General features: G+C 37.9%; 2 protein-coding genes across 2 annotated transcripts; both read left to right on the top strand.

Annotated features, from left to right (window-relative positions):
• The first annotated feature begins 4,124 nt into the window (after nt 1-4,124).
• Nucleotides 4,125-7,299, top strand: LOC149022933 (uncharacterized). Its single transcript, XM_089147733.1, has 4 exons — nt 4,125-4,490; nt 5,528-5,927; nt 6,242-6,634; nt 6,707-7,299. The coding sequence occupies exons 1-4, from the start codon at nt 4,125-4,127 to the stop codon at nt 7,297-7,299; spliced, it is 1,752 nt and encodes a 583-aa protein (XP_089003859.1).
• Nucleotides 7,300-14,114: 6,815 nt separating this feature from the next.
• LOC149022932 (beta-glucosidase 18-like) lies at nt 14,115-17,706 on the top strand. The gene is made up of 12 exons (XM_089147373.1): nt 14,115-14,312; nt 14,512-14,578; nt 15,183-15,241; nt 15,322-15,397; nt 15,509-15,583; nt 15,705-15,792; nt 15,895-16,147; nt 16,224-16,339; nt 16,420-16,675; nt 16,815-16,917; nt 16,998-17,109; nt 17,195-17,706. The coding sequence occupies exons 1-12, from the start codon at nt 14,175-14,177 to the stop codon at nt 17,442-17,444; spliced, it is 1,593 nt and encodes a 530-aa protein (XP_089003499.1). The 5' UTR covers nt 14,115-14,174; the 3' UTR covers nt 17,445-17,706.
• Nucleotides 17,707-17,990: the final 284 nt, after the last annotated feature.

Raw genomic sequence — 17,990 nt, 5'->3', positions numbered from 1 at the left:
AATTCTAAATCGGTTCTTCTCTTGTCGGCATAAGATTTATGTCTAGACTGGGCAGACTTGATCTTTTCTCTAATCATGTCAACCATCGCACTTGTAGCTTCAATCATTTATGGACCCAAGACTCTTCTTTCACCGGTCTCAATCCAATACAAAGGCGTTCTACAAGTGTTACCATACAAAGCCTTGAATGGAGCCATGCCTATTGTTGCTTGATAACTGTTGTTATAGGCAAATTCAACCAAAGCTAGGTGTTCATCCCAATTGCCACCCATATCCACCACACAAGATCTAAGCATATCTTCCAAGATTTGAATTGTCCGCTCAGATTGTCCATCAAACTGTGGATCATGAGCTGTACTCAGATTCAATTGGGTTTCCAAGGCCTTTTGCAAACCATTCCAAAACCTTGAGGTGAACCTTGGATCACGATCAAAGACGATACTGACAGGCACTCCATGCAGACGAACCACATTGTCTACATAAAGCCTAGCTAGCTTATCCAAAGTATAAGTGATCTTCATAGGGACAAAATGAGCTGATTTGGTCAACCTATCAACAATCACCCACACAGTGTCATTACCTTTACTTGTCTGAGGCAAGCTAGTCACAAAGTCCATAGAGATATCTTCCCACTTCCAACTAGGAATAGGAAGGGGCTGAAGCAATCCAGATGGAGGTTGACGAACGGTTTTCACACGTTGGCAAGTCTCACACTTGGCAACAAAATCTTCAACATCAGTCTTCAAACCAATCCACCAAAAGTGTTCCCTTAAGTCCTTGTACATCTTGGTACTTCCAAGGTGTACTGTAAAGATTGACTGGTGTGCTTCTTTCAATATTTCCTTCTTGATTTCTTCAACAACCGGCACACAAAGTCTACCTCTAAACAACAAAGTACCATCCATAGACATACTAAAATCAGGGTCCATTTCGGAATTCAAGGCAATCTTCTCAATCTTCTCTTTCAACTCTTGATTGGAACCTAGCAAAGCAACAATTCTGTCTCTGAGAGTGGATCTCGTTGTCATAGTAGAGAGAACAAAATCCAAACCTTCAAAAACAACTTCCAAACCAAAACCCGCAATTGAAGACAACAAAGGTTGACTCAAAGCATTCAAGTCCAATACTTTCTTCTAACTTTTTCTGCTAAGAGCATCAGCAACAACATTAACCTTACCTGGGTGATACTGGATGTCCCAGTCATAATCAGAGACCAACTCTAACCATCTCCTTTGTCTCATATTTAACTCCTTCTGGGTGAAGAAGTACTTCAAACTCTTATGATCTATGAAGATAGCAATCTTCTCACCGTACAGGTAATGTCTCCAAATCTTCAATGCAAAGACAACCGCGCATGACAAGCTCTAAATCACGAGTGGGGTAGTTCCGCTCATAATTCTTCAATTGCCGAGAGGCATATGCCACTACCTTACCATGTTGCATCAACACACAACCCAAACCAATCTTGGAGGCATCAGTGTAGACTGTCAAACCACCGGAACTATCAGGTATAGTCAAAACTGGGGCACTTGTCAATCTAACTTTCAACTCTTCGAAATTCTTCTCACAAGCTTCGGTCCACACAAACTTCTCTTCCTTTCTAGTTAGCTTAGTCATAGGAGCAGCCAACCTAAAAAAGTTCTCAATAAACCTTCTATAGTATCCCGCCAATCCAAGGAAACTTCTTATCTCAGTCACAATCTTCAGTCTTTCCCAATCGGCAACAGTTTGCACCTTTTCAGGATCAACACGAATACCTTCGGCTGAAACAACATGGCCGAGGAATACTACCCTTGAGAGCCAAAAGTCACACTTGCTAAACTTAGCATAGAGTTTCTTTTCTCTCAACCTTTGCAATGTGAAATTTAGGTGTTTCACTCTTCGAATAGATCAAGATGTCATCAATGAAGATGATCAGAAACTTATCAAGCACATCATGAAATACTAGGTTCATGAGATCCATGAACACGGCAGGAGCATTAATTAGACCAAAAGGCATAACTCTAAACTCATAATGTCCATATCTTGTTCTAAACGCTGTCTTGAAGATATCACTTGACTTCACCTTCAACTGATGATACCGAGACCTCAAATCAATCTTCGAGAACACGACACCTTTCAACTGATCGAAAAGATCATCAATCCGAGACAGCGGATATTTGTTCTTGACGGTCAACTTGTTCAACTCTAGGTAATCAATGCATAGACGCATGCTACCATCCTTCTTCTTCACAAACAAGATTGGAGCTCCCCAAGGTGAAACTCCCTTCTCTTCTTTTCTTTTCCTGCCTAGTGTATCACCTTGGTTTCCAATCCGAAAGCAAGATATCCAAGAAAATCATCGACAACTTGCTTCCACTCTTCTTGCATTCATCAAAAACCACTTGACCAAATGATTTGAATGCTTAAATCATACTAAGAATCATTAATAAAGTAAGAAAACAATCAAACGTTGGTCAAAAATCCAAAATTTCCACCAAAAACCAACATTTCACATTCTGTGTTCAGGTGGTCGACTGGTCAGTCGACCAAGCAGTCGACCAAGCCCAACAGCATACGAAAATTGCTTTAAAACTATATTTTTCCACTTCTAACTCACTTCTAACTCATTTTCCTTGTGGGAGGGCTCTGGAGGACATTCTTGCAAGTGTTTCTAAGGAGATTCCAAGTGATTTCAAGCTTCAACAACATCAAGACAACATACATTGCACATCAAAGCAAAGTAATCACTATTCATCATCTTCTCAAGTTTCTTCACTTAGATTCCATGAAAATCCATGTTTAACTTGTTGTTCTAAGTTAGAAACATGTTCATGCATGCTTAGTAACATAATCCCATAGTTTCCATGCAAAAAAAAACCTTAAACATCAAGCAAACACAAAATGCTTTCGCTAACTCAACCGAAATCCCCAAATTTAGAAAAATTTTGATTACTCTCAAACCACTTGAAATTTTTACACGAAATCAGTTCTCACGTGCTAGAAATGATATGCTAGAGGTACTCAAGCAATTCATTTCAACCAATTTCGACGTTTTCAAAAATCCCCAATTTTGACCTAAGAAGCCAAGAATCCCATTTCTAGCTTGCTGAATTTTTCGCTTTAGGCTGCAATTTTGATGGATTTTCTTCAATTAAACTTCATAAGCATGAAATTCAAGGTATTCATGCACATGCTAGTATGTTCAATTTGAATTTTCCCCAAATCAAAAAATTACAAAAATGCCCTTTTTGTCTAATCTTTTGGTAATTTTCTAACATTGACTTGTTGATCTTTTTCTATAGGTATAGACATCATGGAGAGATGGGGATGAGGAGGCCGTGGTCGAGGCAGATTAGTAGGAGCTAGGAGAGGTGGCGGTCAGGTACCTGTGCAACCACGAGCGGAGGTGATAGATCGACATCGTTTGTCACTCCATTGGCAAAGTTTCTTTACGAGGTGTACTTCGGACATTGCCGTATAGAGTACGGACGGCTGTTACAAACAGGAGAGTTGAGGACATTTTGGATTGGATGGAGATTCGACACTTTGAGATGGACACACCTATTCACAGAGGATCTATCGGTGTACCCAGAGTTTGTTCGGCTATTTTACAGCAATCTGACGTCATTCGAGGAGGGTCAGGGTGGTCAGTTGGAGTTAGTGATAGCGAGTCAAGTCAAAGGGACCCAGATCAAATTTTCTACACGCAAACTAGCAGAGATATTTAGTGATAGCAAGTCATGTCTTACGAAGCCTTTCTACGGTTGAAGTTGGATGTTGTGAAAATAAAACCTTATGGAACAAGGTTATTTGGGTTTTTTGGAGAGTCTACTTCTATAGAAGGAACTGTGGAATTAACAATAATGTTAGGAACACATCCACAAACAGTGACTACGGTTACTAAATTCTTGCTGATAAAAAATTTATCGGCATACAATATAATTCTGGGAAGACCAACTTTAAATTCTATTGGCGCTGTGGTCTCAACAAGGTATTTGAAGATGAAGTTTCCAACTGTAGGAGGCATTGGAGAATGCAGATCTGACCAAAAAACTTCAAAGAAAGCTATACAACCTTTTTTAAATATTCAAAGCCACAAGGTAAGGCTCTTGCCCTTACTGTTGAAATTTTGGATAATAGAGATGGAGAAAATTCAAAGGGGAGAACCGGTGGAGAAATTGAAGAAATTTTCTTTCGATCTTGAAAATCCAGAAAAAGGGACTATGATTGGGGCTGATCAGACCAATCAGGATAAAGTTTTGTTGAAAGAGTTCCTTCGTATGAATGCGGATGTCTTTGCTCGATCAGCCCAGGATATGCCAGGGCTAAGCAGGGAGGTTGCAGAACATTGCCTTTGGATAGATAGTACTGTTAAGCCTATAAAGCAGAGAAGGAGGAATTTCTCATCAGAAAAGCATGATGCAATTAAGGTTGAAGTTGAAAAGCTCAGGAAATCAAAGTTTATCGAGCAGATTGAATGTCCTAAGTGGTTGGCGAATGTTGTAATGGTGAAAAAGCATAATGGTAAATGGAGAATGTGCATAGATTATACTGATTTGAACAAAGCCTGCCCCAAGGATTGCTATCCTTTGCCGCGGATTGATCAGTTGATTGACGCCACTTCAGGTCAGCAAATGTTAAGCTTTATGGATGCCTATTCAGGCTGTAATCAAATCCTTATGAAAAAGGAGGACCAACATCATACAACATTTATGACAAATTGTGAAAGCTATTGTTACAAGGTTATGCCTTTTGGATTAAAGAATGCCGGGGAAACATATCAAAGAGCAATGAATAAATTGTTCGTTGATCAAATTGGGAGGAATATGGAATTTTATGTTGATGATCTTCTAGTGAAGAGTCAATTCAAATCTGATCACCTTACTGATCTGAAGGAATATTTTGGCGTACTCAGAAAGAATGGGATGAGACTTAACCCTGAGAAATGTGCGTTTGGAGTTTCATCAGGGAAATTCTTGGGTTATATGGTTACACAAAGGGGTATTGAGGCAAATCCAGAAAAAATTAAGGCCATCTTGGATATGTCACCACCTAGCAATATGAAGGAAATTCAAAGTTTGACAGGGAAAGTTGCGGCTTTGAGCAGATTCATAGCCAGATCTAGAGATAAGGTGCACCTTTTTTCAAGGCATTGAAAAATCTGAATGCACTCAATGAATTCATATGGTTAGAAGACTGTCAAAATTCATTTGAAGAATTAAAAAGAAGGTTGACTAGTCCACTAGTCCTATCTCGGCCAATTCTAGGAGAAGCCTTACAAATATACTTATCCTCTTCAAAGGCAGTAGTGAGTGTTGTATTAATTCGAGAAGGTATGATTCAAAATCCCATCTATTTTGTAAGTCATATATTATTAAATGCGGAATCTAGATACCCTGAATTTCAGAAGCAGGCTTTAGCTTTGATAATGGTGGCCAGAAAGCTTAGACCCTATTTTCAGGCTCATCCAATTATTGTTCTGACCAACTGACCTTTAAAGAAAATATTGCATAAACTTGACCTTGCTAGGAGGATGGTGTCCTAGGTAGTGGAATTAACAGAACATGACATTGACTATAGACCCAGAACTGCGATAAAGGCACAAGTCTTGGCAGATTTTGTTGCTGAAAGTATTTCACCACCAGAAGATCAAGAAGGCCTTGGTGAGATATCTAGTGGGTGGATTCTTCATGTGGATGGGTCAAGCCATTCTCAGGGATCTGGAGTAGGTATGATTTTACAAAGTCCGGATGGATTTGTAATTCAGAGTGCTCTTCGGTTCAATTTTTGTGCTTCAAATAATGAAGCAGAGTATGAAGCTCTTATTGCGGGATTGCGGTTAGCCAAATCCCTATGTGTACAAAATATTGAAGTCAAAAGTGATTCTGAGCTGGTGGTCAATCAAGTGACAGGAGTATATGAAGCAAGAGATATTAGAATTATCAGTTATCTTAAAAAAAACACTTGAATGTAAAGGATGGTTCCAACAATTCTCGATTTTGAGGATTCCCAAAAATCAAAACACAATGGTAGATTCTTTGGCAAAATTTGCGCAAAATTTGCTTCTTTGCCACAAGCTGTGTATATTGAAGAGTTGGATATTCCAACATATTCCAAGTTAGAGATAATGAAAATTGATATGAAAGTATCATGGATGGATCCTATTATACAATATCTCAAAGAAGAGCAACAAAATTTGTCTTAAAAGACGGGTTATTGTATAAAAGGACAATTTCTGGGCCACTTCTGAAATGTTTAGGACCATCCAATGCACAGTATGCACTTGCAAAAGTTCATGAGGGAATCTGTGGAAGCCATCTTGGAGGAAGAGCTTTAGCTTATAAAATTTTGAGACAAAGGATTTTACTGGCCACGGTTGTAATTGAATATGTAAAGAGATGCCATCAGTGCCAAATTCATGCTCCAATTCAAAAACAACCTACAGAACAGCTGACTTCAATCCTAAATCCTATTCCATTTGCAATGTTGGGGATGGATTTACTTGGTCAATTTCCTATTGCATCTGGAGGAAGGAAATTTGTGGTGGCAACAATTGATTACTTTACAAAATTGGTGGAAGCAGAAGCTTTAGCCACAACAACAATGAATCAAATGGAAAAGTTTTTCAGAAATAAGATCATTTTCAGATTTGGTTTGCCTAAGGTCTTGTTGATAGATCATGGAACTCAATTTGATAATGAAAGGTTCAAGGAATTCTGTGCAGACTACCGTATTGAATATAAAAGTTCTTCTCTGGCTTATCCTCAATGCAATGGGAAAATTGAAATAACTAACAGAACTCTCTTGCAAGGAATCAAAAGAAGATTGGATGAAGCAAATAGTCTATGGGTAGATGAGCTACCTCATGTGTTGTGGGCATATAGAACTACAGTCAAAATACCAACAGGGGAGACACCTTTCAAATTGGCTTACGGGTCAGAGGCCTTGGCTCCAGTGGAGGTAATGGTTGGATCAGAAAGATCAAAAAAGTTTGATCCAATGACTAATGAAGAAGAGCTGAGAGTAAATCTAGAATTTCTGGATGAGGTCAGAGAAAAAGCTTTGTATCGAAACATAGAATACCAGAGAAGAACAGCAGCATACTATAATGCTCGTGTCAGGCCTAAGTCTTTCAAAGTTGGAGATTTGGTCTTGAGAGAAAAGTTAGCATCAGACCCAAGAAATTGTGGAAAGCTTTCCGTAAATTGGGAGGGGCCGTACGTGGTGATAAAGACTATCAGTGCAAACACATATTGGCTTAAAGATCTACATGGAAGCTGCTTAAGGCGAATGTGGAATGTAACTCATCTCAGATAGTATTATCAATAGAAAAGGAGCAGAGTTTCTAGTTGTTCTTGTAGGTTTATCTCTATCAACTATTATCACTTAAAGATTCTTCTTCAACTATGCAAAAGAGCCTTCTGAGGCCTGGTCATGCTTTTCGAAGCTGATCACGGATCATTCCTTCCAAGGGTGGTCCCGACTTTCCGTAAGTTAGGCTCAAGTAGCCAGCCTTCTGAGACCTGGTCATGCTTTCTGAAGCTAATCATGGATCATTCCTTCCGAGGGTGGTCCCGACTTTTCGTAAGTCAGGCTCAAGTAGCTAGCCTTCCGAGGCCTGGTCATGCTTTCCGAAGCTGATCACGGATCATTCCTTCCGAGGGTGGTCCCGACTTTCCATAAGTCAGGCTCAAGTAGCCAGCCTTCCGAGGCCTAATCATGCTTTCCGAAGTTGATTAAAAAGAGTTATTACGCAGATTGAAGATTCTAAATTTGCGAAGGAGCTACTCAGCCAAATACTAAACGACAATGGGTTTGGTCAAAAGACACAAGAGATTATCTTATAAAAGAAAGGAGATTTGTTGATCAAGAAAACAAAGTCAAAAAGATCAATATAGATCAGTACATCAGGAAAAGACTTTTTTGAAAATAAAAGATAAAAAAAAAATTCAAGTTTTCTTCTCAGACAATCAGGCATTTGGGCCCACAGAAGTATCATCAGTGGGAAGACTCTTATCAATCTGCTTATCATTTTTCGTGGATGCTGATCCATCACTGGAATCATCATCCCTGCTGGAACTTGAAGTTTCTTCCTCTTCAGAATCATCTTCATATTCTTCTTCATTTTCTTCTGGCAGAATTCTCGAGTCAGGATATTTCAGATTCTTGAGGTCAAAGAACTTTCGGGAGGGAAGAAACTTAGGAGGAAGCAATTTAAAATCAACACTAGGACAAATTTTGAGTATCTCAAAATCTAGTCATAACAGACTTTCACTACATTCTTGCATAATCCTAAGAAAGCTGGATTATCTCCTGCTTGTTCAACCGCAAAGGTAACAGAACTTAGAACAAGTTGATGTTCATCCTGCATTCTTTTCTTCTCAAGTTCTAATTGTTTTTTCTCTTCTTGAAAGTTTTTTACCATGGAAGTTTTCTCTTTGATAATTTCCTTCCAAACAGTGAGCTAAACTGTCCCCTTTCTTTGAAACTTCATTAAAAGAAGTTCTGAGATTATCCTTCTCCAAAGAAATCTCATTCAAAGCCAAACTCAAATTTTCTTTCTGGAATTCCATATCATTTTTCTCCTTGGAAAGAGAATCAAAGGCTTGTTCAGAAGCCTATTCCTTCTTTCCAAGTTCAATTTCAATCTCTCAGCTTATTCAAATTTGATCTTCAAAACATCTATTTCTTTTTCAAAACCTTGGGACCAGGCAATTGCTCTTTCCAACTTACCTTGAATCTCATTTCTTTCATAAGTAGCAAGTCTGGCCCTCCCCAAGGCATTATTCTTTAGCATCTCAGTCTGCAAAAGGTCTTCCTTATATTTCATTAAAGAAGCCTTTAAATCTAAAACTTTTTCCTGCAAATCAGTAAATAGATCAGAACAGATTTGAAAATCATCCTGTAAACTATCTATCTCAAAACACAAATCCAATTCTTTGAATTGGGCAGCTTCTAATTTTCTTTCTGAGGATTTCAAGCTGTTCTTGAGTTCTTGTACCTCATCAATCAATTCAAAATTACGTTTGATCAAGTTGTCATTTTCCAAAGAAAGAATTTTTTTTCTCTTTCCAAAACCTCAGAAAAAGCATTGAAAGCAACACCAAAACATCTGCAAATAGAGTAGGAAAGACTTAGTATAATAAAACCTAAGGAAAATGATTTATCTTAACAAGGAGGATAGAGGTTTATTTTTTACCCCCAGGCATGTGTGTAAAATCCCATATCAGACATGCCAGCTGTCTCTCTCTTATCACGAGGAGTTCTACCCTTAGTTTCCCATTCATGGGCAACTTCCCAATTCCAATTGGCAGTATGATTTTCTTTCAAACCCCAAACAGGGTGAAAATGATCTCCAGAGTCAGCAACACTTTGGGCATCTTCTAATTGCCCAGGACCAATTGGGTGAGGATTAGCAGCAGCATCATTAGAATCGACCTGGTTGTCAACAACTTCAGCCGTAATATTCTCTTGATCCTCAAGTCCCACAGGAGGATCAACTGGCATATTAAAAATAGGAGGAGCAGCATCAAAAAAAAATCATCATTTGGTGGAGCAATTTGGGCATTCTCTTTAGCAACATCAGGAGCAATATTGATGTCTGGAATAACATTGTCAAAAATAGGGGTAGCAAAAATAGGATCTTGTATAGGGGGAGCAAAAGCAGGAGCATTATCAGCAACAACATTTTCATTTTGAGGAATATCCTTAGGGATATTATCTTCAAGAACAATTTCAAGAGGAGGAACAGAATTATCCTCATCAAACAACTGGTTAGCTATCTGTTCAATGATATTACCAGCAACATGAGTAATAATTTCTTCAGCAATTTTCTTCAACTGATCAAGAGAGTAATCAGGAATTTCCTTACCTTGATCTTCATTCTCAACCATCTTCTCTGGGAGAACAGAATCATCATGAGGTAATATGGGTGACATAAGAGGAGTGCAAACTTCATTCCTAGGAGAATAAATAGGTTCAGCAGTCTCTTCAGCTACCTTTTTGGTGTCAGTGGGAGTTTCTTCTTGGAGGTTATCTTTTTGAACAGGGATTTCAACAAAAGGAGAAACAAAGGATTTCTTCTTCTTACTTTTCTTGGTAGCAGATAACTCGTGGCCTGAAGAAGGACCCATGGAGCGAAGTCTACTTCTTAAGGTCCTTGTTCTTCCAACAGGATTGTCACCAGCAACCACTTTGACAAACCGAATATCGGAGCTTTCAACATCAACATTTTCTTCAACAATATCTTTTTGTACCTGGTCTACCTTTTGCTAACCAGGTGAAGATTTCTTCTCAACAGTCTTCTCAACAAACTTTTTCTTAAGGGATTTCTTGTCACTTTGGTCACTGGGAGGACGAACAGCAAAATGTTTTCTTTTCATACCTAGTAAAAGGTTGTGACTTGCCAGACCAGCATCAGTTTTGAGGTCTGTTGCATCAACTGGTTTTCTAGAAGGGATCAGTTTCCATGTCTCTTGATCATACTCACTTAACGTGGGACGTTGGTTCAGCAGATAAAGGGATTTTTTTGTGTGAAAACACCATCGAGAGCGGTAGTTGGGAATGGAGATGACACAAAAAATAAAATTTCTCTCTCCATTTCTTGTTATCGTGGGGAATAGAAGAGTCGGTGAAGATTTTGGTGTTCCCACCCAATTCATTAACAATTCAAGTTCTTCGAGAAAAGTGGATATAACCACGCTCATAGGAAACTTTGAGAGTATGATAATTTTTGAAAAATTCAATAGATGGGATGCGACCCATTCTACAAATGAAAGCAAAGAAACAGTAAACTAACTTACAACTATTGGGAGTAAGTTGGCAAGGACAGATGCGGTAGTAGTCAAGCAAAGATTGGACAATGGGAATCAGAGGAACTTTGAATCCAGAATCAAGGTGATGAAGATAAATGGCAATAACACTAGAGCTAGCATCATATGGACATTCAGAAGGTTCAGGAACCCATATTTTGGCATCAGAAGGAAAATGGTAATCTTGACGGTAAGAGGACAAATGAAGATTTATTTACCGTAGTTGGATACCATTCAGGTCTAGCATGTTTGGGATCCAACTTCTCTTTGGTGGTGTCCAGAGGAACGTAAGGAGTAATTTCCTCATCTTGAGCATAGGGAGCAGGAATCCAATCTAACGGAGCCTGTTCAGAAGATAAGGCATTCAGGGTTCTGTCCAAGTTAACATCTGAAGACGCATTAACTTGTTCAGAGGTGCTGGGGGCTGAAGGGTTAGTAGGTGGATCCATGGAGAAGAAAAGCAATGACGAAAGTTCAGGAAATGAAAATAAAACACAGGAGGGATGATAGAGGAGTTGCATAAGATTGCAATATGAGTTTGAAGAAGAGAAGTAGGTTATGGCCGAAAGCAGATGACAAAGAGTGAATAAATACAGAGATAAAGTGACGTGATGGGAAGTTTTCTGAAGGGAAATATATGATGATTCAGATCGACTGCTGTAACTGTTCGTAATCGATGCTTGGGGTTAATCGGCGGATTTGGAAACATTGCGACCAGACACGTGGATGAGATAAAACAAATTAAGGAAAGCATTATAATCGTGTGATGAAGAATAAATAATATTTATTGATCAAGCGACGGGAAAGAGGATAATGTCAAGGAAGCTAAAAAGCTGCATTAATGAGGGGATAAAAAAGATCTGACAAGCAAAGATTTTTGGCAGATCCTCGAGGTGATTTGGAGGCTGAGCACAGTGTTTGATGATTACAAAAGATGGTTCTACTTCCAAGAGGGATTATGGTTCCTTCTTTTAAACAGATTAGGATCAACGTTTAAATTGATGATGACCTAGGAATCCAAAATTGCAACTTTGGAAATTATGATTTCTGGAAGGAATATGAAACATTGATAGATCAAGATTTTGCCACGTGGAAGGGAAAGTGGAAATTTAATAAGGAAGATTAAGCGCATGAAGAAAAACAGTTGAGATTTGGAAAATCAAATACAAAAAGAACAGTTCGATTGAATTCAAGTATCTATTGATTGATCTCTCCAACTAAGTTGAATTGAACGACACTGATGAGCTCCAAGGTTGACAGATGAATTCAGAATTCTGATGAGCTCTACAAAGCTATAGATTGATCTCAGAATTTCTGATGAATTCTCTCAATTGAAGGATGAACTCAGCATTCAAATAATCCCTCATGATTGGAGATGAGCTCAAGTACTAAAGAATTCTCACAACCAATACAAGATACAAAATATTCTACAGTCATTTGAGAGAGAGATTCAAACCTCCTGACCAGAGTCTCATACAGTTCAACCTGATCAGCAGGCTTGGGGGCTCGTGTTGTGACTAAAATATCCCAATTCCGGTTCAAGCCGGTTCGTTTCGATTTTAAGGCGATTCGATTAGTTTAAACTGATAAGATGAAATCATCAGTGGGTCCACCCAAAAGTCAAAATAAAGGTCTGATCATGACCATTCAACTTGTTATTATGATCTAATGGTCACAGTCAAAAGGAGATCAGACGGGAAAATATATAAGAGGGGACGAAGCTCTCATTGAACAGGTAACAAACTCTAATTCACTGGAACTCTCATTCTATTCCTAGATATCTCCATTAAAGCTCTGAAGGAGCTCTGAAACCCTACCAGAACTATTATCTAACAAGATCGTCGAAAATGCGACACCGATCAAGACGATTGGCTCCGTTTCTAACAAGTTCATTGTTTCGCAGGAAGTGAGAGCTAGATTCAATCCAGTGAAGGTAGATTCAGATCGGTTCAGATCTGCTTGGTTCAGTGTTAGATTCTCGATCTAGAGATCACAGCGAAATCTGCACCAACAATCTCGGATTTGGCACTCTCCGCAGCCTTCCCCTACTTTGTCACTCACGTTCAAGCTCCGCAAGAGTCTCTCTAAATTTCTCCACAGAAATTTCTTCTTGGGACGGATTGTTGAGGACAACGGAATCCTCCTGCTCAACGTCACTGAGGATGACACTGGCATCTTCGGTGCAAGCACTTGATCACCATTTCGACTAAATAATTACTATTTTTTGATCGATCAATCCATCCAGCACCATCCCAATATGGTGATAAACAATTTTCTCATTAACAAAGGATCAAAAATATCCGCTAATTTGTGAAAGAAAAAGCATGCCAAACCCTGCCTACCTAATTCAAGAATTTTCTAGAACATTAACAATTCTCAATGCATTAGGTTGTTATTTCATAAATAAAATGGGTTGTTGAGAATTTTTATTTATCTGGTTTTTTTTTTAATATTATTAATCAAATTCTTTTTTTCATTTGATCGAGGTGGGCCGGCACAGTTGAGATTCCCTTGACGGAGGCCCTTGACGGAAGGGTGAGAGAAAGGAGCATCTAAATCAGGTTTTAGCTAGTAGAGAGTTAGAGTCGAACTTAGTTACACTTAGAAATTAGAATAGCTGTTTTATTTTATTTCCTAAGTCATGTAACCAAACAGGCCTTAAGATCTTTATCAAAAGTATATAAATCAGACGGTTAAAATGCAGTTCAATCCACATCAACTTTAAAAAAGAAAAATTCTGCATAAACTGAAAACTTGAATATGTATTACTTTAATGATATTCGTGACAAAATAGCTGTGTTTTAGAAGATTTGTTTTTTCCATATTTATAGGGAGGCAAATTTTCGTGCAGATACAATTGTCAAGTAGGCAACTTTAAATCAAAACTATTTTCTATCCTTCTTTATCCCAACTTGTTTGGTTTGGCATTTCCTATTAGATTCCTTAGGTTGTAATATCCCTAGGGCAATGTCCTCACTCTAATCAATGAAATTTGCTTTCATCGAAAAATAGAATATGTATTACTTTCAAATATCACGAGATGTGGGACCCATTGGAGCTACAATGATAATAAGACACGCAATCCTTCCTTTCCTGTTAACAAATAGGAAACTCAAGTTGGAATTAAAAAAAACCAGCAAGTCGAAATCTATTAAAGTTGAGATTTTTGCACGCACTTTTATAAAATATATAAATTTTTTTTGAAAAAAAAATTAATATAAATCACTCACCAACCTAAACTTTATATCTCGGTGGGGCCCACTTCCTCAATGGATACCCTCACCCTCCCTCTTCAATGATTTGATTCATATAAAACGAATACCAAAACGACTGATTTGCTTATCAACTAACCGATTAGAAAGGAAGGAAGCAGAGAGAGAGATGGAGAAGAAAGCATCAGTGACAGTAATGGGAGTAGCTGTTCTTCTTCTGCAACTGATATCTTGGATTGACTGTATCTTGGATCGCACTCAATTCCCTGAAACATTTCTGTTTGGAACTTCAACTTCTGCTTACCAGGTATTTTTATGCTTGTCTATAATCATTTCCTGTTCCTCTCTCTCTCTTCAATTCATATTCATGCACTAGGATATCTGATTTGCATATCAACTCAAAACATCTCATGGTAACAAAAGTTGGTGATGACTGACTACAAACTTAGAATTTTAATTTTTTTTTTTTTTTTTTTTTTTTTTTGTTAATATTATTATTTGGACAGGTTGAAGGTGGCTACTTAGATGATAACAAAGGCCTCAATAATTGGGATCTATTCACCAAAATACCAGGTGATCTATGGTGATAAATGCTAACAACAAAAGCATCCATCACACTTAATAAACCTCCACGGGTAGTCGAGTTATTGTTTCATGCTCTTCATTGCTTTCAATGAAAATTGAATTATTGTTTATCAAATCTTAACATGATTTTATTCATATCATGGGTACGTGGAACCATACTGATAAGAGTCATAGATAATGCATAGCATGGATAAAGTGATAAAAATGAACCATTTCATGCCCATACAATATCAAATATTGGAACTGTCGAAAAAAATAAATATGGTACGATAATGATATGACATATTTAAGTATTCAATTAAGTAACAGTATCAAACAAACTTATTTGATACTGTAGCAAAATACACATTTCATACCAAATTGACACCCTTGCAGTCCAACCATCAAGATCAGAAAGAAGGGACTAGGTGAGCCCCTGTATAGTTTACTGGAATGGCATGAATCTTGTGTTCAGGCTTCACCAGGTCTATGGTGATGTAGTTAGATTATTTAAAGGGTTTTCATTTTCTTTCATTTTTGTTTTAATGGGGAGAAAATTATCTAGAAATAATTGTTTAGGGTTTCTTTTTTCTTTTAATTTCTGTGTTTCTAGGGACTATCCAAGATGGAAGTAATGGAGATATTGCTGCTGATCACTACCACCGGTTCATGGTATACTATCCTCACTCTCTGTCTGTTACTAAGAAATCAAAAACGCTTGAGTGAAACAAAAATTTTAATGTGATCTATAGGAAGACGTAGAGCTAATGCATTCACTTGGAGTTAATTCATACAGATTTTCTATTTCATGGTCAAGAGTCCTCCCAAGTAAGTTATAACATATATATAGCTAGTAGTTCTTCTGTTTCTTCTTCTTCTTCTTGTTCTTCCTCTAGATGCAAATGAAGTTAGACAATTAATCAATATATGTAACACCAGAGGGTAGATTTGGAGAGATCAATCCTGCTGGAATTGAATTCTACAACAAGCTCATAGATGCCCTTTTACAAAGAGGTAATATAATGATCGTATACAGTTCTTCATACACCCAAGCTTTATAGTGTTATCCATTCCTATGCTGCTCTATTGGAGCTAAAAGAGTTCAGCTTTCTTTTTTTCTTTGCCATCAATCCAGGGATACAACCATTTGTTACATTGGCCCATTTTGATATTCCTCAAGAACTTGAAGATCGTTATAAATCATGGCTGAGTTCCCAAATACAGTAAGTTTGCATCACCAAGTAGGGAGCTTGCACCAGTTAAAGATACAAACATGTTCAGACTGACATGTCCAAACTCACAACTTTTCTTTATTCTGAGTGCAGGGAAGACTTTGCACATTTTGCAGAAGTGTGTTTCAAAGCTTTTGGAGATAGAGTGAAGTATTGGGTCACCTTAAATGAGCCAAATTTCATGGTGTTGTTCGGTTACTTCTCCGCGATATACCCACCTCATCGTTGTTCCAAGAACCTTGGTGATTGTGAATTTGGAGACTCTAAAACAGAACCATATATTGCAGCACACAATGTGATATTGTCTCATGCAACAGCAGTCGATATCTACAGAAAAAAATATCAGGTTGTTCTTGATTCATAATGACAAAATCCTTCTGAAAGTTGAACAAATTTTTTATATACTTTGGTAATTATGGTAGGTTGAACAAAGGGGTAAGATTGGACTTGTTGTAGATGCCAACTGGTATGAACCACTTCAAGATCTTCCAGCAGATAGATTGGCAGTTCAGAAGGCTCATGTTTTCTTAGTTGGATGGTAATCACATTACTGTAGCTGTTTATATAACTGTTTCAGTACAATTCTCTAATGCTGTAAATCAATCTTGATGCATTCAGGTTCTTGGATCCCTTCTTCTATGGTGACTACCCTTCTGAGATGCAGAGGATCTTGGGTTCAAGGTTACCCAAATTTTCATTACAAGAAAAGAAGAAACTAGAGAACAAGCTTGATTTTATCGGAATCAATCATTACACAACTCTTTATGCAAAGAACTGTGAGTACTCTTCATGTCAATATGATTCATATCAGTGGTTATGGCATGCCTCTGTAAGAATCACTGGGGAAAGGAATGGAATCCCTATTGGTATTCCGGTAAGAACAAACCGAACGAAAACTTCTTCATATATGAAGCAATTGCTTTGACATTAAGAAAAATTCTTGATTCTTGACACTAGAAAAAATGACTGGTTCTTAAACCTTGTGAAACATGTATTCTCTGTTCGATCACAAGACTGCAATGCCTTGCATCCATATGGTTCCTTATGGCCTTGAGAAGATCGTTGGCTACATCAAAGAAAGATACAACAACACCCCAATGTACATCACAGAAAATGGTATGGAACGATTTTAATCAACAATAGATTTATTTTTCACTCCTAAGAAAATAGACATGAATGAGAAATTTCTGTCATAGGATATCCACAAGGGAACACTAATCCTGATGTTCCTATTGAAAACTCCCTCAATGATTCAAGGAGAATAGAGTACCTGAGTGGCTACCTGGATTCCTTGAAAGTAGCAATGAGGTATGACTATGGATTTAAGATACCTTATCTATCATTCTTCTGCCATTTTTCATTGCTCACATGATCAATTCATAATCTTTCACAGGAATGGAGCTGATGTAAGGGGGTATTTCATATGGTCTCTTCTCGATAATTTCGAATGGGCATCTGGGTATACATTGCGATTCGGGCTTTACGATGTAGACTTCAATACATTAGAAAGAAGGCCCAGATTATCAGCTGAATGGTACAAACAGTTTCTAACTGGAGCTAAGACATTGAAAGAACAGAGCAGCAAGACAGAGATTAAAGCAAAAGGGCAGCAAGATAAAAGTAGTGTGGTATCTACACTATAAAACAGAGACATCCAAAATGAGATTTGCATTTGTCCTTCAGTAAGTAGTTTACCTGTCATAAAATATCTATCTTAGAATATAACTTTATGTTTAGCATTTATAAGGGCATACATATTTGCTTTGCTTTGTTCTGTATATGTAATTTTCCAAGAAAAATTCTGTCAGAGACAGAGTAGACTAGTTTGATTTTAATTTTGGTTGTGATGCCTCCAAAATTTGTTTAGCCTTCAGATTCCTACAAAACAAACGTCAAACGTGGGCCGATCGAGCTATCAGGTAGCCACCTCCGAAGGTTAAATCAGCAATTGGAATACCACCTAGCTCTGGCTTGATGCAAAGCTTTAATTGAATGAATTAATGGAAGGAAACGATTCAATTACCTTCACCATGTGCGATCCTTTAGTTTATATAGAGTTTACCTGACATTTTCAATCGTTAGATATATTCATGTTCCTTCCTCGTGACCGTTCGATCCTAGGGTTTTTACCCTTCTTTCGAAGTTAATGGCAATTACCTTTCGTGGCCCAATCGTGTATCCCGAATTTC

This window comes from Hakea prostrata, chromosome 3 (genome assembly GCF_041222555.1).
Source record: "Hakea prostrata isolate BN-2017 chromosome 3, UWA_Hpros_2, whole genome shotgun sequence".
Lineage (NCBI taxonomy): Eukaryota > Viridiplantae > Streptophyta > Magnoliopsida > Proteales > Proteaceae > Hakea > Hakea prostrata.
Note: the sequence above shows the minus strand (reverse complement) of the source record. Positions and strands in the feature narration are given on the sequence as shown.